Source organism: Emydura macquarii, unplaced genomic scaffold (genome assembly GCF_026122565.2).
Source record: "Emydura macquarii macquarii isolate MOO-44397 ecotype Brisbane River unplaced genomic scaffold, CSIRO-AGI_Emac_v2 contig_587, whole genome shotgun sequence".
Classification (NCBI taxonomy): Eukaryota; Metazoa; Chordata; order Testudines; family Chelidae; genus Emydura; species Emydura macquarii.
This window is the reverse complement of record NW_027130724.1, coordinates 2,837,510-2,859,124: the sequence shown is the minus strand read 5'-3', so window position 1 is coordinate 2,859,124 and position 21,615 is coordinate 2,837,510. Positions and strand designations below refer to the sequence as shown.

The 21,615-nt window shown below is 47.5% G+C and overlaps 1 protein-coding gene across 1 annotated transcript; it reads right to left on the bottom strand.

Annotated features, from left to right (window-relative positions):
* Positions 1-20,158, bottom strand: LOC137148048 (malignant fibrous histiocytoma-amplified sequence 1 homolog). The gene is made up of 11 exons (XM_067540512.1): positions 20,140-20,158; positions 17,775-18,654; positions 16,871-17,162; positions 15,128-15,314; positions 13,522-13,712; positions 10,737-11,218; positions 7,738-7,895; positions 5,473-5,632; positions 4,457-4,527; positions 2,378-2,484; positions 1-154 (listed from the first exon to the last, which is right to left on the bottom strand). The coding sequence occupies exons 1-11, from the start codon at positions 20,156-20,158 to the stop codon at positions 137-139; spliced, it is 2,565 nt and encodes an 854-aa protein (XP_067396613.1). The 3' UTR covers positions 1-136.
* Positions 20,159-21,615: the final 1,457 nt, after the last annotated feature.

The following is a 21,615-nucleotide window of genomic DNA, read 5'->3' as shown; positions in this document are numbered from 1 at the left end:
TTACACACACAGCAAACAGCCAAATGCATCTTGCTGTACAGCGTGCTTAAGAGATTGCTTAGTGAGGCGCTAAACACGCTCTGAGTCTTGGCTAAAAGGAAGTCCTTCCCAATGGATGTCTCTTGGGCAGGCCCAGTTATTTGTCCAAGATCCTCTGAAATAAGAAAGAACATGAGTAACTGCAGAGTTGCAACCTCTGTTGCTAGAAAACAATGAAACTTGAAGTTTAAGCAGCCCAAAGTTTGGGAGTATTTGGATTGGGGGTTTCAGTTCAGGACCCCACTTGAATAGAAAAAAAATCAATTTGTCAGACCACCATCCCCCCGGCTACCCTGTGATGTGCAAGAGGTGCACAGCACCAGTCCCTGGAGCACTGCTTCATTCACTAACAGGGGAGAACAGTATTAGAATCAAAGAAAATAAACAAAACCTCAGCTTGGCTCTACAGTGCTGCTTCCAACATAGCATCTTCCAGGTGAAAAATCCAGGCAGGGTTGGTGCTTCTATGGGCCACACTATGCAGCATGTGTTGTAAAAGGGGGTCTCCAAAACTGCAGCTGGCCTGAAGCAAGACCTGCTCCTCGTCACTGACCCCGCTCGACAGCCACAGTGAGAAGACTTACAAAAGTGCCTTTAGTGCGTGCACGTGCAGTAAGGATGCCCACAGGGCCGCCAGCTCCAAGACAGCAGAGTTCCCCCCTTGGCAATGCAACCAGTGCAGTTCCACTGCACAAGTAGGGAGAAATACACAAGGGGTACACTCCCCATGTGAGACAGCCTAGCGTGGCAGAGGGTAATGGACTGAGGGTAATGGAGGCGGTCCCTGGCACGGTGCTGCTCCTCTCTGGCCAAGCACCCAGCCGATGTGGGGATGGCAGGGGCTGCTCCTGCACTATGGAGCTCAGGGCTGCTACTCCCTTGGGAGGGGCCACTTCTTCACTCCGGCTGATGCTGAACTCGGGGGTGGGGCTGCGCCCGGCTGGCAGAAGTCTCAGGTGGGGATGCTCTGGCCAGCGTGGAGCTCAAGGCTTCTGTGGCTGGTGCAGAGCTCGGGGGGGGGGGGGGGGGGGGGGGGCTAAATGACCTCAATGTTACTGAAGCCTCATGGACCCCCTGTAATCTTTTACGTCCCGCCCAGAAGTGGGTCCCGCACTCCAAGCTGGGAACCGCCGCTCTAGACATTGGGTTCACAATCATGCTGAGAGCTTGGGGAGGAAAACATGCATCCTTCATTCTCCCCCTTTCCCAACTACTCAGGCTGGGAGCTGGGAAGAGTTATTGGCCTCCCGGGAACAATGACTGAGGGCTGCCACTACACAATGCTTTTACCAAGGGCAGGCTGGGAGTTTGACCGTCCAAAAGGCTCTGCCAACTGGCAGAGCGATGCAGCTATTGTCTTTAACTTCCATTTCTGTTTGCCCCTCATGTAACGCCCCTTAACTCAGCTCCTGATCCTTCAAACGCTCATTGTCTGGCAATTCCAGGGGAATCTACATAGGGAGGTAACTCCTTGGAGAACTAAGGCCTTAGATTATAAACTCCTTGGGGCACAATTTCCCTGTCACCCCATATATGCCAATGGTGCTATTTAAATAGTGCCCATCTGAGAGCACTGCAAGGACAGTCTCAGACTACACAACAATTACACATTTAAAGGAATTAATTGAGGAACAACACCGATAGCTACAGAAAGACTGATAAAGAAGAACGGCAGTGACAGAGAGGAATCATTCAAGATATTCAGGAATACAGCTAAATAATGATTACTAAATAAAGCTGAATGCTAAGAAATGAAGATTGACACTGGAATCACAGGGAGCAGTTCTATGGACTGTGTTATGCAGCAGTTCAGACTAGACTGTCTCAATGGTTTGTTCTGGGCTGGAAACAGAAGGCTCTATGACTTCTATCTGACCAGCGTTCCACAATGGGTATTTTCAGACTGGGGAAGTAAAGTAGGCACTCCCTCACTGTTTTAGAGCCTGATTCAACTCCCATTAAAATCAATGGAAAGACTCCATCTATCCATCTCTATAGCCTGATCACCATTATATCTGAGTGTATCATCATCAATAGACCACAACCCCATGGGAGGTAGAGACGGGCTAATGTTTTCCTATTACAGATGGGGAACTGAGGCACAGAGAGGCTAAGTGATTTGCCCAAGGTCACAGGAAGTCCAGGGCAGATCAGGGAATTGAACTTTGGTCTTCCAAATACCAAGTCAGCGCATTAACCAGTGGGCCACTCTTCTCACTGACCATGAGGGGAGCTGCCTTGGGCCACGTTACTGCAGGCCAGTTACCCACAATGGGAAAAGAGATAGAAGCCAAAAGCCAAGAACAAAACACGAGGAGCAAAGCTGCAGCCATGTTACCTGGCGATTGACGTGGATGCTGCTGGGGCCGAAAGTTGTAGTCCCATAGCTAGTGACATAATAGCGAGCTGCGGGCTGGGGCTGTGGAATAAGCCGATCACTTGGAACTGAAAGGAAAGAGAAGGAGATGATCCACCTTGCCACAGCCATGGAGGAATCCCCAACACGCCCATCCTGCTGAGAGTGCACAGTGCTTGACACATTAACTCATTCATCCCTGCAATGGAGGCAGCTGGTGTCTGACATCAGTGCAGCTAGGGCAGAGTTCTTCATTGCAAGGCCCGGGAGCCAGTAGCGACTCCCATCGACCTTAAGTGCGACTCCCTGACGAATCGTTCATATTCTAATTTATTTTATTGTTTACATTAGAATATGTACCGAGCCTATCAAAGTCCGCCTTCTTTACACGTCACATTGACCACATGGTATGATGTGCGCCAATAAGTATATCTGTTGTATGAGAACCGTAATATTACCATAGCAACCAACACAGAACTTGGAGCGTTCAGCCGTTTGTGTTGTAGATTATTTTTTGGTCCCAGTGAGTTACTGGAAAGAATGGTTAGATTCTTAATTCCGTTGAAGCGAAAATCGGAAAGTGAAACAGGAGAAAAGGCAGATAAGAACCTAACTGTGGATATTAATGAAACGAACAAACAAAAGTTGTAGTTACACAAGTCTCTCTGTAACATGACATCATTAAGGAGTAAGCAAGCAATGTGTGAATTTAGTAGTTGATGTGGCTCTCATATTGAAGGTTTTTTTTTGGCCAAAGTGGCCCCTGCTTGAAAAATAGTGAAGATCACTGAGCTAAGGCAATTTATACCAGCTGAGGAACTGCCCCAGCTCGTGTGAGGTGGATAAGCAGGGAAGCCTGTTGCAGGAGAACAGCCAAAGGGCCAGCAAGAGCTGTTTGCCTAGCTGCAAAGGTCTTTAAATAGAGAGCGGAGAAAAAATTGCCCAGAAAAATTTGGAGTTTATCAGAAGCAGTTCTTAACACTGGGGGGCTGCCTATTATGACATTGCATTATCAGGCCATTTACAGATGGGGAAACTAAGGCAGAAACAGGTGATGTGGGGCAGGGCAGAGCTGGGATTAGAACCCAGCTGGTCCCTCTGTTTGTTTTAACCACTGGACCATGCTTATTGTCATGATTATCGGCTTACAGTCAGGCACTTACAAGACCCAACTGAGATCAGGGCACCATTGTGCTAGGTGCTGTGCAAACACTGTGAATGACAGTCCCTGCCTCAAACAACTTACAATTTAAATAGACCAGAGGCATAGAGGAAGTATTAGTGTCCCCAGTGTACAGATGGGGAAGCACAGCACAGAGAGAGACTCAAGGTATGTCTACAGCAGGGGTGTCAAACATAGGGCCCACTGGCCGCATCTGGCCCACGAACCTTTTTGATCCGGCCCGCGTCCGGCCAGTTTTTTTGAGACGTGCTGCTGCCCAAAGTGAGGACATTGGCACTTAAAGAGATTTCTCTGCCTACGGCATTGCCGGTTTAAGTCCGTGAAATGTCTTAAAGTGTCGATGCCGGATGCAGAGAAATCCCTTAAAGCGGCAATGCACTCAGTCCGGCAACATGGTCCCCCGTGAAATCCCGCTGCCGAAAAGGGGAAGATGGTCCGAATTTTTCAGCGGAAGGTATTGCATAGCCCCTGTGAAGTGCAGTTTATGAGAATTTGGCCCATCACCATCAGCAAGTTTGACACCCCTGGTCTACAGGGTAATACAAAACCAGCAGCTGGCACCGGTCAGCTGACTCAGGCTCCAGGGTTGAAACATTGCTGTGTAGACAACGGGCTTGGGCTGGAGCCCTATTTCTGGGACCCTGTGAGGGGGGAAGATCCCAGAGTGCCAGCTCCAGCCTGAGCCTGAATGTCTACACAGCAATTTTTAGCCCCACAGCCTGAGACCCATGAGCCTGGGCCAGCCGCGGCCATGCCATGGGGATTTTATCCCCGTGTAGATGTACCCACAGTGACTGCTTGTGCAAGGCTACACCAGAAATCATTCTGCCTTCAGCTGGACACTCCGCTACAGCAGAATTGCAACCCTCTACCCTTACCTTTGGGTAAAAGCAGCTCAGTCCGAAACTGATGGCCACATGTTCCACAAGTTTTAATTTCTTCCTTAGTCCTTAAAATAAAAACAAAAGAAAGAAAAATGGGGGGAAAAAAAGCCCCAACTAATTAACAAAGCTTCATTAACAACCTTTACAGCAATGGAAGGCTCTTCGGGATTCAAAATGAGTGGTTTCTGAACAGTTGCTCTTTTTAAAATGTCCTGAACAAAACCAGAAAGAGAAAATGTTTCCAGTGTTCTGAAGGGATGATTTTGTAGTTGAGATACTAAAGTGGGAGCTTGGGAGATACAGGGTTTATTCCTAGCTCTGCCATGGTATCTCTATGAGGCCTTTGCCAAACCACTTAAAATGAAGGTTACAGATCAGTAAATGGAGTTCTTGGAGTTGAATAAATTCCATCTTAAATCCATATTTAGGCCCCACAATCAAAGCGCATTAAGTTTCAGAAGCATTCAACTCCCAGTGGAGTCAATGAGGCCTCAGAGGTACTTGGTTCCTTGGAAAGATGCCTAAATAAGGATTTAAGGCCTGATTCAGCAACAATTGCATGCTAAATTACTTAGCTGTCCGGGACAGGGACTGTCTGTTCTGCGTTTGTACAGCACCTAGCACAATGGGGCCCATGACTAGGGCATCTTGGCGCTACTGCAATACAAATAATAAATAATAATAAAGTCAAGCACATGCTTAAATGCTTTGCTGAACAGGCATTTAAGTGCCTAATGTTGGGCACCCAAGTTTGAAAATTTGTCCTTAATGTTCCCTGTTCTGTAGATCAGAGTTAGTAATTATGTACTCCTCTGGCGTGTAGTGAGGATTCAAACCTTTGTAACATGCCTTGCACTGTTCTGATGGCAGGTATTATAGACATACAAAGCATGCGTCTTTTTTTTATAACTGATCAACATTTATATTGTGGTAGCACTCAGGAGCTCACCCTCCCACCCCAGGTGTTTCCTGGAGGAAAAACAGATTATCAAGCCATGGGACATACATACACTGTGTTCTTGTCATCCACATCTGGCCAGACAAATTCTGCAGGACAGCCCGCCGTTCGACAAGGTGCCTTCATGCACACGTGGAGACCAGGCCACTCGTCTGAGAGCTTCCGGATGATGAAGATTATCGCCATAACAAAATCCCATGTGATCTGGAATTCTTTAGATAAATAAGGGAAAGAATTGGCAGCTGTTAATCACCACAGGTACCTGGACTAAGTTAGCTGATCCATAGAGGACTCGTGCCTCCAGATTTTGGGGGGACACAATGTAAAGGGGGGGGTACACACGACCATCCCATGTGTCGTCTCTGGGAAGAATTTCCAGTCCCACTTCCCTGGGCCAGGGCAACCAATCCCACCAGCTCTTAGGGGGCTGGGGCCATAGGAGCGGGGAGCACGTGCCTCTGGGCCAACCCTGGCCCAGGGAGACTCTCAGCACCGGTGTCTCCCCAGAGCTCACGGACACCTCAGCAGGGGGAGGGGCACAAGCAATGCCCCATCTCCAGCTGAGCAGAAGCCAGGCAACCTGCTCCCAGCGACCCCCCACCCTACATCCAGCCTGAGGCCACTGTGCTCTCCTTGCCCCTCCAGGCTTATCTGCGGGGGGAGGATTTGGGGGGGAGGGAGGATCGGTTTCTGTCCTTCTCCTGCTGCGCCTACCCCTGGCACGTTTCCAGCTCACTCGGCTGCTATCCCTGGCAGCCAGGCCCAGGCCACCACCACCTCCCCAGCTGGGCTCTCTAAAGCAGCTGCCGCACTGCACATAGCAGTGACCCAGAGCAGCCACCCTCAGCCAGTTCGAAAGCGGCTCTGTCCCACTCCTTCTGCTCCCCATCTGGGCCCAGCTGTCAGGGACAGGGGCCGAACGTGCCAGGGGATGGGAAGGCGCAGCACGAGAAGGACAGAGCCCCTCTCCCTCCCCTCCAGCAGGCTGAGTAGAAATCTGAGGGGGCACTTGACCCCGCATGCCCCCCCATGCATCGCCTATGAGCTGATCTAGACTGCAAATGATAATGAGCAAGCAAGAGATACTTCTAGTCTGGGTTCTAGGCAAACAGTCACAGCAGCTGGGTTTCTTCCAATTAACCAGACTTGACACCCTTTAGGAGCAAATTACAGGTGAACTAGAAAACAATCCCCAAAAGCTACATTGTGCCCTTACTGCAATACAAATAATAAGCAAAAATACCTAGCAGCCCCATCCATAGACCAGACCCCCACGGTGCTAGGTGCTGTATAAACAGAACAAAAAGATGGTCCCTGCTTCACAGAGCTTATGGCTTCCAACTTTTATTAAAAAGTATTTTTCTGCTTTTATTCCCATTAGGGAATGTGAGGTCCTTCTTTCTGCTAGAGCACCAGAAAACTGGTAGAACTATGACACCAAGGCACTGAGCAATTTGGGTGGGAGGGAATGTTTAAAACGCTTCTAGCAGGGGTTGATTGTGCTAGTCAACATCTGCATAACTCAGACATCACAAAGAAGAGTTCTCTTTGTGAAAGCTTCAACCTCTCTCCCCCCTTTGAAGGCTGAGAAAATTCCTTCGTCAACCCTACGAAGGGTAGCTCCAGCAAGAACAGGGAAGATGAGATTGGAGGATATTGCTCCTCATACTGAAATAAAACATAAAACTAAATGAAAGGGGCCAAAAAAGTTTACTTTGAAACTTTGAAAAAATCTCAACCAGCTCTTCAATGTGGAGTCAGTCTCATCCAGTGAAGTTTATTTTGCAAGGGACACTGTGGGACGCTGATTTCATTAAGATCTTGGGAACACCCAAACCTTTAAGAAGTTGGAAGTTCCATTAATCAAGGTTACAGAGAGATGCTTCAGTGGAATAGACCAGGCCAGGGGAAGTCAAATGGTTTCTGTGTAGCCTGGTGAGCTTCAGAGAGTCCAATCCTTGGAGACCCAACCAATCTGTGGCTAACCAAGAGTCAGTAAATGGGGATCATACTGTAAGCACATTGGCCATATACTGAAGGTCCCCCGCATGCAACATAAGGGCCAGTTTGTTTAAGGGAGTTTGGGTGAAGTGCAAGGTAGCAGATGGCAAGTGGACAACTAACCTGCTCTCCCTGGGGAAGCAAAAGAGAACATGCTCAGGAGAGAAATCAGTGCTGGTGCTTCACTCTCACCTGTCCTTCCCACTGGCTTTCTGCTCTGGAGTTCAATATAACTATAGCCCTGCTGCTTGTTCTCTTTGACCAGCAAGGGTTTGCCACTTCATATGTGCAGGGACGTCACCTGCTTCACTCTCACCTGTCCTTCCCTCTGGTTTTCTGTTCCGGAGTTCAATGTAACTATAGCCCTTCTGGTTGTTCTCTTTGATCAGCAAGGGTTTGCCACTGCATATGAGCAGGCACGTCACCTTCGCAACCCAGTGGGCTGAATAGAATGAGCAAGCTTTCACCATGAGCCTGCAATGAGATTGGAGAGATGCATCAGCCAAAAGATTTAGACGTTTCTGCCCTCTGTCTCCAGTATCATGGAAACTATTTTAAGCCCCACCTACTGCCACAAAATATGTAGCCAACCCCAGGTGGGACAACAATGGGGATTGAACCAGGGAGCTCTCATAATAAAAACACCAGCATCTACTGCTTGAGTGAAAGGATGGAGTTCCATAGCTGGCAGCTGTAGCGGGCCCATTAAGAGAGCCAATTGGGAATTTTTCCACTCAACATGCAGATTCATCTAAACCAAAATGTTTTCTGCGGAAATGTTCCAGTTTCAACAAAACTTTCATCAGCAAAGGCCTTTGGATCCAGGATAGAATTTCTGGTCAAAATCAGACAGGGTGCCCAGAATAGTCAAGAACTTAGTAATGAGACAAGTCCCTGCTCTAACTGATTCAGAGTAGTGATTTGAACATGGGTCTCCATATCTCAGGTCTGTGCCCTAATCACCATTGGCTCGTCTGGGGTGGGAGGTGCCTGGTTGGTTGGTTTTTTTGCACAACAGATTTTTAAAGCTGTTGGTAACGTTCTGCATTGGAATGAAAAACTTCAAAACTTTCTCCTGCGGCTTTTTGCAGCACATGATATTAAAAACACTGTATGATTTAATTAACAACAAATCTAAGTTATTAACCAGCCAGGATGCTTCTCCTACGTTATTAACCAATTGTAGTTGATAAAATAATAATCCTTGGTTGGTAATTTTGCTGTAAGAATAATAGTGTGTGTGTATATATATATAAACTAAATATTTCTTGTCATACTGTTTAAATAGGACTATATAGTACTATAGTAAATGAAACAATGAATTCACACTACTGTGGCTCTTTTGGGTAAGGTTGATCGCTAATTTGGCTCCAGAACCACCGAGGTCTGAGTATGACTGCATTAACCTCTCATGAAGATCAGCCACTAAAGGATGACAAAGACTAATATTCTCCCAATGTGTGACTGACACATACACGTATTTGTCTCTTTCCTGCTGGCTTTTCCTACCCTTCTAGCCCAGGAAAGGCCAGCAGTCAAAAGCTTCTTCCTAAAGTGAATAGTTGCCCCATGCGTTGGACAGCATGGGTGCTGGGTACATGTTGGGCAGCTAACAATCCCACAGGTAAACCCCAATATTATTAGTATGGATGGATTCATACATGCATCTTGGGGCGTACCTCTTCCTCCTTCTCTCATTCTTGATGCAACAAGAGAACACTGATTTGAACAAGCTACCTTGTCAGCATGGATCCATTTGGTACAAATTGCTTCTTTATGCAGAGATAGGCTTTAGAATGGATTGTTGAGTCTGCCATTGATTTTCTGGAAGGGAAGAAATGCCCTGGGCTCTAGTGCAGTGTTCAGTGAGGAGGCCCAGCTTCCCCACCAGCTGTTAACAAAACCCCTCAGTGCTCTAAAAGCTACATGAATTGAAGCTTGTTAGCCAAAAATAGCTACCAAAACAAGACACTGCATGTGCTTCTCTCTTAGGGGAGAGGATGACAGAACAAACCACCACATGATAAATGTGTAGTCAGGTTGCTTAATGGACTACTGAAAGGCATTTGGATACTACGGGGATGAGTGCAGCATAAAAACCTACACAGTGAGAACAGAATTAGATGGCCCCTCACACCTCAGGGAACCCCAGAATCCTAACGGGATGGTAGGATATGGCAAGATAGTATTGCAAAAAAACTTAAATCTAACTCTTAAATCACAGGCAGCAAGACTATAAGGGAAGGCAGTGACCCAGCAAGCTACCCGGGCCTGTCTGAGCTCATGAGGCTAAGTGGAAGATGCACACCATGATCATGGCATCCATAGCTTGGTTTTCGCCCCACAAAGGGATGATTCCAAGGAGCTCAAGACAGAAAAAATGGATGCCCTGTGGCAGGTAAGGGAAGGGTTTGGGTGTTCTAGGCCAAATCTCCCCCTCCCCCACGAGGTCTTGCACAGCATGCATCTCCTCTTGAGCAGGGCTCTCCAAGAGATGTAGCTGAACCATTGCTGGCTTCTTTGTGGAAGAGAATATCGCTCAGCAAGTGAGATTATGAAAATGTTCTTCCAGTTTTGCTGTTCTCCCCTCCATAATGCTCCCTGCAGTTACTTTGTTCAGCTTTTCTAGGCTCTAATAGGTGGCTTAACAGACCCATAAAGGCTGGAGACCAGAGCACCTATCTCCAAGCACAAATCTGGTTTACACCCACTCCCTGCCCTTTAGGGTTACTGGAACACCAGCTTGGATAGAAATAAAGCCATAGTGGGGCATGTCACCAAAACAAGATGCAATGACTTACACACGCAACACCAATCAACACAAATGGGAACTTTGCAGCATGAATCCCTGGGCAGCACGCTGCTAGCATACCCTATAATTAATCATTTATATGACTGTAGCACTTGCAGGCCTCAGCTGAGTTCATAACCTCGTTGGGCCAGCTGCAGGACACACACAGTCCCTGCTCCCAAAGAATTTTCCACTGAAGGCAGACAAAGGATGGGAGGAAGGGACAATTATTCTTCCCATTCACAGATGGAGAGTTGAGGCTCAGAGTTGAAGTTACTTGCCCAAGGTCACAAAGGCAGTCTGTGGCAGAGGTGAGATTTGAACCCAGCTCTCTTGAGGCCCAGTCTAGGGCCTTAACCACTATGAAAATGTTCCTTTCGATTACTATGAATTAATGTGTTTGTTTATAGTAGTACTAAATACATGCTTCCTAGACAGTCAAGAAGGAATGACTCCTGCTCTGAAGGGCTCCCCACTTCAGGACATTCAGCATAAAGGGCCCAGGCAAGGGGGCTGTTCATTACCTTTGGAAGAAGCCCTCTGGGATCTCAGGTGAGAAGTAGGCCCGGACATGGAGATCCTCCGGATGATCTCCTCCCCATCTCTCAGAAACCTCCTCGCTCTGGTTGAGATATGTGGGAAACAAGTAATAGGCCTCGCCGTGGACCCGCGTTGTTTCCCATGGCTGCCCTGGCACGAACTCCCTGGCCCCTGGGTTGAGGTCCTCGGCATTCCTCACCTCCAGGCAGATCTCAAAGTGCTCCAGAAGGCTGAACAGCTTCCCCTTTTGGGCCTTGTGCCCCACCATCTCCTCAAAGGCATCCTTCATCCCTTCCGAGTAGAGCTGGTGCTTGACCAAGGCTCGCATGGCCTGCTGGCATAGCATGGCCTTCGACTTGAATGTCCACACCCAGTTGCACTGGTCTCTGATGGTAGCACGTTCTCCCACCAACAGGTCCACTGAGATGCTCTCTAGCTGCTGTACCAGGCGATCCCTAACAAGGACCTGAACCGGAAGAAAGAAAAGATCAGCAAGCCAGGAAGGATTACAGTAATAGATGCAGTTTTGCTTAGGTACTTACATCACTCTCATTACCATTATATCTGAGGCCCTCACAGTCTTTAAGGTATGTGACCTCACAACGCCCTTAAGGAGGTAGGGAAGTGCTCTAATTCCCATTTTATGCCTGGGCAAATGAAGCAAAAAGAGACTAAGCAACTTGTGCAAGGTCACAGGGGAAGCCTGTAGATAAGAAGCGAATTGAACCTGGTTTTCCCAGGTTCAATTCCCTTTCATCCTATCCTTCCTCCTGACCCCATCTCCCCGCAACACACTAGGCATAAGGTTCCTTCAGCAATCCCAGGAAATGGGGCCAGGTTCCTTCTACACAGCGCACACCAGTATGAGGAACACGGGATCTTGGCCATAGTTGAACTGAGACTGAAAAAGATTGTTTTTAAAAAGGGACAGTGAGGGAAGAATCCTAATCAGAGGCGTTCGTTTGTTCTTCAATGTACATTCAATGGCTCTCAGATAGCTCCAAGTGACTGGGGATAGGATCATCTAGCCAACTTGATACTAGCTGGAAGTTAATATCTGCCGGCTGTGAAGATGGATTGGAGGTCTCAGTCCAGTTCCTAGTAGACAGTGTCTACATCAGAGTGGTCAGAGCAGGAGTCTAGAGTTCAGGACTTGTCAGTTCTATTCCTGTCGATGATTTCCAGTGTGACCTTGGATATTTTGCTTCCATTTACCTACAATTCTGACTCTCTCACACATAGCGGTTAGGCTTAATTGCTTGCTTGCAAAGTCCTTTGAGAAACTCAGCTGACTGACCTTTATAAGTAAACAATTCAATAAGGACAAATACGAAGTATTCCACTTAGGGAGGAACAAATCAGTTGCACACATACAAAAGGGGAAATGACTGTCTAGGACAGAGTGGTGCAGAAAGGGATCTAGGGGTCATAGTGGACCACAAGCTAATTATGAGTCAACAGTGTAACACTTTTGCACCAAAAAAAAGAGCAATCATTTTGTATGTATTAGCAGGAGTGTTGTAAGCAAGACACAAGAATTAATTCTTCCGCTCTACTCCATACTGATTAAGCCTCAACTGGAGTATTGTGTCCAGTTCTCAGCACTACATTTCAAGAAAGATGTAGACAAAATGGAGAATGTCCAGAAAAGAGCAACAGAAATTATTGAAGGCCTAGAAAACAGGATCTCTGAGGAAAGGTTGAAAAAACTGGGTTTGTTTAGTCTGGAGAAGAGAAGACTGAGGGAGAACATGATAACAATTTTCAAGTACATAAAAGGTTGTTATATGGAGGAGGGAGAAAAATTGTTCTCGTTAACCTCTGAGGATAGGACAAGAAGCAATGGGCTTAAATTGCAGCAGGGGAGGTTTAGGTTGGAAATTAGGAAAAAATTCCTGACTATCAAGGTAGTGAAGCACAGGAATAAATTGCCTAGGGAGGTTGTGGAATCTCCATCATTGCAGATTTTTAAGAGCAGGTTACACAAACACCTGTCAGGGATGGACTAGATATTACTTAGTCCTGCCTTGAGTGCAGGGGAATGGACTCGAGGTCCCTTCCAGTCCTGTGATTCTATAAGATCATTTCAGAGACTTGCCCCAGAAACTGAGGCATGGCTGGAGAGCAAAATTACTTTCTTTAAGACTTGTTCTTTCCAAAACCACCCATCTCTCTTGTGCATGGACAATGAATCATAGAATAGTAGTATTGGAAGGGACCTCAGGAGGTCATCTAGTCCAACCCCCTGCTCAAAGCAGGACCAACCCCAACTAAATCACCCCAGCCAGGGCTTTGTCAAGCCGGGCCTTAAAAACCTCTAAGGATGGAGATTCCACCACCTCCCTAGGTAACCCATTCCAGTGCTTCACCACTTTCCTACTGAAAAATGTTTTCCTAATATCCAACCTAGACCTCCCCCACTGCAACTTGAGACCCTTGCTCCTTGTTCTGTCATCTGCCACCACTGAGAACAGCCTAGCTCCATCCTCCCTGGAATCCTGCCTTCAGGTAGTTGAAGGCCACTATCAAATCCCCCTTCACTCTTCTCTTCTGCAGACTAAACAAGCCTAGTTCCCTCAGCCTCTCCTCATAAGTCATGTGCCTCAACCCCCGAATCATTTTTGTTCCCCTCCACTGGACTCTCTCCAAATTTATCCACATCCTGGTACGCAGGGTGGCATGAAACAGAATACTCAGGGCTGCAGGATGCTGCTTCCCAGAGAAACAACATGGTCATGGAGGAAGGGTTCTACAGGTCCCCATGCTCACCTTGAACATGGTTATCAAAAAGGCTGGCCGGAGAAAGATTGTGTTTTCCAGCTGCTTGATTTCTTCATACCATATAATCAGCCCGATGCGGTGGAGGTATCTCAGGATGTCCTGGAAAAGTTCTGTGTCCAAACTGGTCAAGGGCTCCCGGTGAGTGATTACACTGAGTAAGAGGTTGAGGTCCATCATGCCTAGAGAGAGAACAGAGTCACACAGAAATTATTAACACAGGGTTTCAAACAGCAGCTGAAATGTCAATGTGTGTGGGCTAGCCCAAGGCTAAGTCTTAAAAGGGCCAACATACATCAGCGCTCACACCCTTGAGTTGGGCAAATCCCACTCCAAGTCAAAAGCGACTTCTGGTAGAACTGGACATAGGAACCCTGAAGCAAGGGAGATGCTCAGTGCCTTTATTTGCAGGACATTACAGAGTGTTTTTCCAACTCACAGCTATTTCATTGCTGTACTATGGTAGAAGTATTTAGAATAAGACATAGGTACGTAAATATATGCATGTGTGCGTATATAGATACATACCAGGCTCTTTGAAATGGTTACTGAAATAGACCTCCCTGTTATAGACCTAGTCCTGCAGTCCTTCCTCAGTCTAGTGGCCCCATTGAAGTCTAACCATTTACATTCGCATTTGAAGGAGCAAGCCCTGCTTTGGGCTGTGCGCTGCTGATACATTCCTCTAAGGAATGTCTTGATGCAGCTCACTCAAGTAGAATTTAAATAAAAGAGTAGATGTATTTACTCCCAGTGAATTCAGAGTGGAGAGTAATAATCTGGGCTGCCACTCTTCCCCTTAATCCACATAACGCAAGAAGAGAAAATCCACACAAGAGGAACAGAGCCTGGAGCACTGAGATGCCATTTCAGCCTGAATTCTGACATTCCCCTGGCTCTTGTAGGGTTGAGCCACTAGAAGCAGGCACAGGAAGGATCTACGCTCCAGCCACAGGATCCTGTCTGCCTCTTCAATCTCTGGCTCTCAGATACACGCACGGCTGAGCCCCCACCACTCACTTTGACGTCCGTGGCGCTGCGAGTGCTCAGCAGTTTTGAGAATCAACTTAACGTTGTTCTCTTTCCTCATTCTCTCTAGACCAGCTAATCCCAGGTGGGCTATTTTAGAACGTAACTGGGATGGGCCCACGTGTGTGGATAGTGCCGCTATGTTACTGGCTGGAAGCAGCAGAGCTCTTTGGTTACTAGACATGCAGTGAAATCGCAGCCCCCATCATGAGTTGTGCTGCGAACTGATGAGACGAGAATAAACAGAAGACATATAGTTAAACCATAATGCTCTGTCCTGCAAGAGAACAGGGTTTGCTTCCCAGTCTCTCACTCCCTAGCTGAGCAGTGCCTGGGACTGCTACAGACCATACCTGCTTAGCTCCTAGACTGTAGACTGTGTTGAATCTCTGAACTACCAACACATCCCCAGTGGAATAAAAGCAGTGAGTTTAATAGGGCATCAAAGGGAGTCCTTCTCTAATACTTCTTAGCCAAAAAGATGGTGTCTGTGGTAGATGTCCCCAAAAGCTGTGAACTCTCAGTAGGGAAGGGTGGTGGGGAGAAGGGAATAGGTATTGATATTTACCATGTTCCGCTGTCTCCTCACTCTCTACAGTATCTACAATGGCAGCTTCCACCTCCTTATAGACAGGGGGCAGCACTCGGATCACGTTAGGAAATATTTCTTCATTCTTTACATGCTCCAAAATGACAGCTTCAAGTTTTTTAATATCCCAGTAATTAGTACAATTGACGGGAACGAGGTTTAAAATCTGGAATGAAAGATAAACAGAGTTCAACAGCACCCCATTACTACGGAATATTCAGGGCGCATAGTCCAGCTGGAGTAGAGAGGGGATTTGGTTTCTACATAGCACCCTTCTTCATACATATGGGATGATACCATTTTTAGATTAAATGGAGTTAAAAGTAGTTGCAGGCACTGAACCGGCCCCAGAGCTGTCCCCACTCCCTGGCCAATTGTTGTGATTTTACAACCACACTTTCCAATATTTTTTTTAAATGTTTCTCTCTCTCTATCTCTCTGTACAAGAGATCCACACAAATGGGAAACTGATTGACTCTACATATGAACCAGCGAAACAGATCAGGCATAATATTCAACTGATTAACAGTTTTCATTGATGAAGGGCAATGTTAAAAGCTATAAATAAGACTTTTTTAAAAAAAAATCAGAGACACACCGGGGGGGGGGGGGGGGGGGGGGGGGGAATCTTCCCATGCACTACTGTGGGTAATATTAAAGCACAATGCAGCCAAAACCCGCAAGGAAAGACTACAGGAAGCAGAAAAGCAAACCACAGGTCATGTGCCAGAAGACCACATCAGACTCATAGGCCATACTTGGTCTAACTCAAGCCCTGATAGCTTGTACTAATACACAACAGGTACTAAGGTCCTCTTCAGTGAGTGGCCAAAGCCAAATGTTAACATTTTTTGGTGAACGGGGGAAGGAGTTTTGTCTGTCGTTTATAAAGGTGGTAAGCAACTAGCCATCATGAGCTGAGGAGGAGGATTGTCCAGTGGGCAGTGTGCTAACCTAGGACTTGGAAGGCCAAGGTTCAATTCCCAGCTCTACCCCAAATGTCTTCTGTGACCTTGGGCAAATCATGTCATTCCTCTGTGCTTCAGTTCCCCATCTGCAAAATGGGGATAATAGTACTTCCCAGGAGTATTGTGAGGAGTAACATATTAGCAATGGCTTATACTATATAGGGGCCATGTCGGTACCTTAGATAGCTAGCAGTGCCCCAGAGTGACCTAATGATTTCACAGGGAGAATAAGCAGTCGGCACAGAGACAGAGGAGTGCTTTGAAAAAGATTCCATTTTCATTAAGATGCCCCAAGAATAAGAGACGGGGTGAGAGGGAAGAAAAGAGAAACACAAAGTGGCGGGGAGAGGGGGAAAAGAAAAGTGATTTCTTAATACTATGGCAGGCAGGACAGAATATTTTAACCTCTGAATTTAACAAAAGTTTATGAATTCTGGTGAAACAGTGGGTGAGGATTCAAAATTCGTTGCTAAGTATTTCTCCCATCGCCCCCATTTTTTGTCTGTCTGTCTTGTTTTTAAATAAAGTGACTCTAATAATACAGGTTTCCACAAAATCCACCATATAACAGCTCTTTGTAGCCTTGTGTGGTGATGGGCTCATGATCCAGAGATTAAATTAAAAGGAGGGATTTAGTCAACCTCTATGGGGCTGAGCACTATACGCTCCTTGGAGAAGGGACTGCATCTCCTATTGGCCTGGACAGCAGCATGCACACCTATGGTGCTGTGTAACAGAAAATCAATAGCCCTACAGTCAAGGTGCAGCTCTCCATCTCCTTCAGTTTGTCCCACTGATCCACGTAGAATTCAGACTCCTCACTGCTTTCCAGGTTGTTGATGAAGTGGGCGAGGTTTGTGCTCCTTTCCTCCAGCATGGCCTGGATCTTACTCATGATGTCCCGCTTCTTTTCCCCCACTTCCTCCTCAGTGCAACAGTCTGTATGGGTTCCCACCGGGAGGACCACAGAGTTCGGGACTCGCATGAAGAGGTTATTGATCCAGAAGCCAACCAGCTCCTGGAAGACATCATCCTTGAGCTGGTACCTGAAAAAAATTAAACCAGTCCTCAGCCAGTTGCTATTGATGCAGAGTGTGACAATGTGCCCCAGGTCATCCGCAGGATTGAACATGGTGCTGCCACAGTAAAGAGCATGATTCTCTACAGCTTGAGCTAAAGGACTGTGTCCTGTCACTGGGAGCTGTAGCAGACTCGTTTCTTCTGTGGATGAGGCAGCAGAGAGGACAATGTACACTGCACAGTGGGTTATATTAACACCTTCCTCTAAAACAGCTGGCGTTGGATACATGAGGCCGGATAACCATTCTAAGGCATGGCCCTGCTGATACAGACACGTACATTCCACGATCAGGACTAGATGCAGCGGCTGTTCAGTGGCCTATGTAAAAGGAGTTTGATCTCTCTTCAGGGGACAGGCAATCACATGGCAGAGAGGGCAGGCAGCATGCCTTCTGAATAGGGCACTGGGCCACACCTTGTGAGCCCTTGGTTCTATCCCCAGTGTCAATGTGGGACCGTGGCCATGTCACTTCCCCGCTCTGTGCCTGTGTTCCCCCACTCACCCCCCACCCTGTGTCTGCCTGATGTGTTTAGATCGTAAGCTTTTCCAATAAACAAACCCATCGCAGAAGGCTTACTTCTGGAAGTTAATGACCAGGATGACAAGGGCCTGGGGGGTAATGAACACATGGTGGGTCATGTAGTACTCCAGCTGCCCAGCAAAGTCCCAGAAGAGAAACGTAAAGTCCTGGATGTGGAATTCGCTGATCTCAATCCCAACCGTCCGCTCCTCCTCAGACACCAGGACTGCTCGCCTCTGCTTCAGGCTCTTACAGATAGTGGATTTTCCTGCCAGCGATGCCCCCAGGAACATGGTCTTCACCCTCCTGTCCTCCTCCACCCGGCAGTTCTGAAGTTGGCTGAAGTAGCTCAGGATCTGTTGGATGCCCCCAGCGCAGACTTCATTGGGAGGCTCCCTCAGTGGGTTCCCATTTGCCTTGAACATCTTCAGCAGTCTCCCTTCGAACAGCTCCCTGGGGAGCTGGTGCAGCAAGTTGTTCTGCACGTAGAGTTCCTGTAAAGTCACCAGCTCCAAGACAGCTTGGGGGACGGCTCGGAACAAGTTGTTGGAGAGGTTGAGGTACTGGAGACTGCTGCTGCAGGTGGCCAAGTCCTTGGGGAGAGCACTCAGGCGGTTGTTGTTCAGCCGCAAGTGCTTTAGCCTGGGAAGATGAGAGAAGATGCCCTCGGGGATGACCCGGATTTGGTTCTGATTCAGTTCCAACTTCTCCAGGTGAACCAGGCTCTGTATTTCCTCTGGGAAGTCTGTGATCTCATTCTTGGACAAGATCAGCTTTTTCAAGTTGCAAAGCTTTGAAACCCCGGTGACATGTCTCAGCTTGTTGCGGTCCAGGTTCAGGCTCTCCACCGTGGGGTCGCGCAGGACCGTCGGAGGCAGCACTCGGAGCCGCATGGTGGAGAGAGTCATTTTGCTTGCGCCATCATCTTGCTCCGGACCTAATAGACATACAAAGATCATTACAGGTCATGAGCCGGATTTTCTAGACTGCTCCCACTGCTCTGACTCCTGGAAATCAGGCTGCCCATGTAGGTGTCTGAAAGGAACACTCTGGCTGCCAAGCTCCTTTAGCACCACGTTAACGTAGCACTTTTCATCCTGAAGGTTCTTAAAGCTCATCACAAATGCTACATAAAAAGGATCATTTTAACACCAATGAAAGGCTGCTTCAGTAAAGCGAGGGAACTGTTTAGCAGCTCACAGGCAGCACCTGCACTGCATCCATTGCACAGCCCTACACAACAGTCTAGAAGAGGAAGTGACTATTGTGTCTGACCAAAGTGGCAGGGGGAAGTTGAGGAGACAGCCATGGAACCATAGAAATATGTAGGGCTGGGAGGGACCTTGAGAGGTCATCAAGTCCAGCCCCTGCACTGAGGCAGGAGCAAGTAAACCTAGACCATCCCTCACAGGTGTTTGTCCAACCTGTTCTTAAAAACGTCCCATGACAGGGATTCTACAACCTCCCCTGGAAGCCTATTGCAGAGCTTAACTACCCTGATAGTTAGAAAGATTTTTTCCCCCTAATATTTAACCTAAATCTTCCTTGCTGCAGATTAAGCCCATTCCTTCTTGTCCTACCGTCAGTGGACATGGAGAACAATTCTCATCCTCTTCACCACAACCCTTAAATTACCTGATTTAAATTTGACTAGGAGACCAGTTTAAACAGCCAAAGTGCCAGAAGATCTTTAATGCAAAACAGCTCAGGAGCCCTGGGCAATTGACTGCTGGCTGAGTCAGACAGAAGTGCAACCTACTGAGTCACGAATGAGTTTCCCCCAGACAGATACATAATAGTGTGCTCAGGCGGTACCTTAGTTACAGACACAAGGCTTGGGAGTTGCTTGCAGCCAGTGAGTCAGAGGGACTAGTGTTGTGAGCTGGGGGTCTGGGTGGGAGGGGAGCAGGGGAAGGAGGTTGGGGTGGGTGAAGAATCACCCCCAGGGCTCAGAGGAACTAAACCCCTCAAGCAGAAGCCTAGCTGGCCATTTCCACCCCCAACAAGTAGGGTACCCACAGCAGAGCAGTATATGCTGGGGGAGGGGTCTCTGTCTAAGCCAAAGTGCACAAGACCGACTTCTCCATTCTGCTTCCTGTTTGGGCCACAGTGGATGGTGCATCCTCGCCACATAGCTCAGAGCTCAGAAGCTGAACTCAGATGACTCTCCCCACAGTGCAAACCCTTGGGAGGTCTCACCCCCCCATTGAGAAAGAAAGAGCAACTCCCCTTCCACGGAGACACTGACATCCTCCCCTGCCCACCCCCATGTAGGGCAGAGAAAATAAAACTGCCCCTCCCCATTTCCCCTCAGCCTTCTGCTGGGGCAGTCTCTGAAATGTAAAGGCAAATCTCTCTCACTTCCTCCCTCCCTCCCTCAGCAACTGGGCAACCGCAGTAAGGAAAGGGGGCTGCTACTCACAGGCTCTGTGCTGGGCCATGCTGTCCCCGCCAGCCGGAAGCAACTGCAACACCTGGATCCTTCTGCAGCTCAAACTCCTCTGTCTGCATTTCCGCATCTTCCCCCCACGCCCTTGGAAACGTTTTCAACCCCACCCTCCTTCAGCACAGAAGATGATTTCAAAATCTCTGTATCACCCTTCTTGCATAATGCATGGTGGTGAGGCGGGATTGGGCATTCATTAGCACATATGGTTACTGAGAAGAGAGAGACTCCCTTGGGATCCCAGCTATTCACTTCCAGCAGCCTCCATTTAATTTAACAGAGACCACAATGAAAGCTGTTGGCAAATTTACTTCTTCTCACTCCACAAATGGGGTTCTGTCCTTTCCTAACGAAGGACCTTTTGAAAGGCAGAAAACGGTGGCTGCATGATAGAAAAGCAGTAAACATATTAACTACAGATGGCTCAGTTATCCCCAAGCCCCAGCTATCTTCAGGGGCAATGGATATCAATGTGTATCACATTGTCAGGGACAGGCAGTCCTTCTTATGAATCGTGTTTATTACAGTAGTGTCTAGGGACCAATCAGGAATGGGGAATGTGCTAGGTACTGTACAAACTGTAGCAGACAGTTTCTACCCCAAGGAGCTTACGGCTGACATACCAGTTCTAAGATCATGCCGAAGCCATGCTGTCCTGATCAGCCATATGCCTTCTCTATGCTATGATTAAAAGGATACATGTTCAAGCATTTCCAAGACCATGAGAAACAAAGAGTTTCTCCCAGGAGGTCCCTTCAGCAGGAGACAGCATTTTAAAACCAGGGCACTGTCTGCTTGGAGCAGGACCTGCCCTTAACTTCACAACTGTCACCCATTCATCAGCCACTGTCAGCAGCGGTTGAAACATCCAAACAAGAGTCAGCCAGGCCCATGGGATGTTCCCTCAGCACTACAATGGCCCCTTGCAGAGCCTTTCCTAGAGTAGCCACCTTTCAACTTGGATATAGTTGACATACAAGAGTACATCTTGTTCAGAAAGGACAGATGGGGAAAAAAGGGAGGAGGTGGTGCCTTGTATATCAAGGATGTATATATTTGCACTGATGTCAAGTAGAAGTGGGAGGCAGACCTGTTGAAAGTCTCTGTGTAAGGATAAAAAGAGGAAAAAAACCAAGGGTGATGTCATGGTCAGGGGTCTCCTATAGACCACCAACCCAGGAAAAAGAGTTGAATGAGGCTTTTTCTAAATTAACAAAGTCATCCAAAGCACAGAACTTAGTTGTGATGGGAGATTGCAACTACCTGAATATCTGTTGGGAAAATAATACAGTAGGGCACAGATTTTCAGTAGTTCTTGGAATGCATTAGAGACAATTTTTTAATAAAAGAAGATAGAGAAAGCAACAAGGGGAGAGGCTGTTCTAGATTTGATTTTGACAAATAGGGAGGAACTGGTTGAGAATTTGAAGATAGATGGCAGCTTGGGTAAAA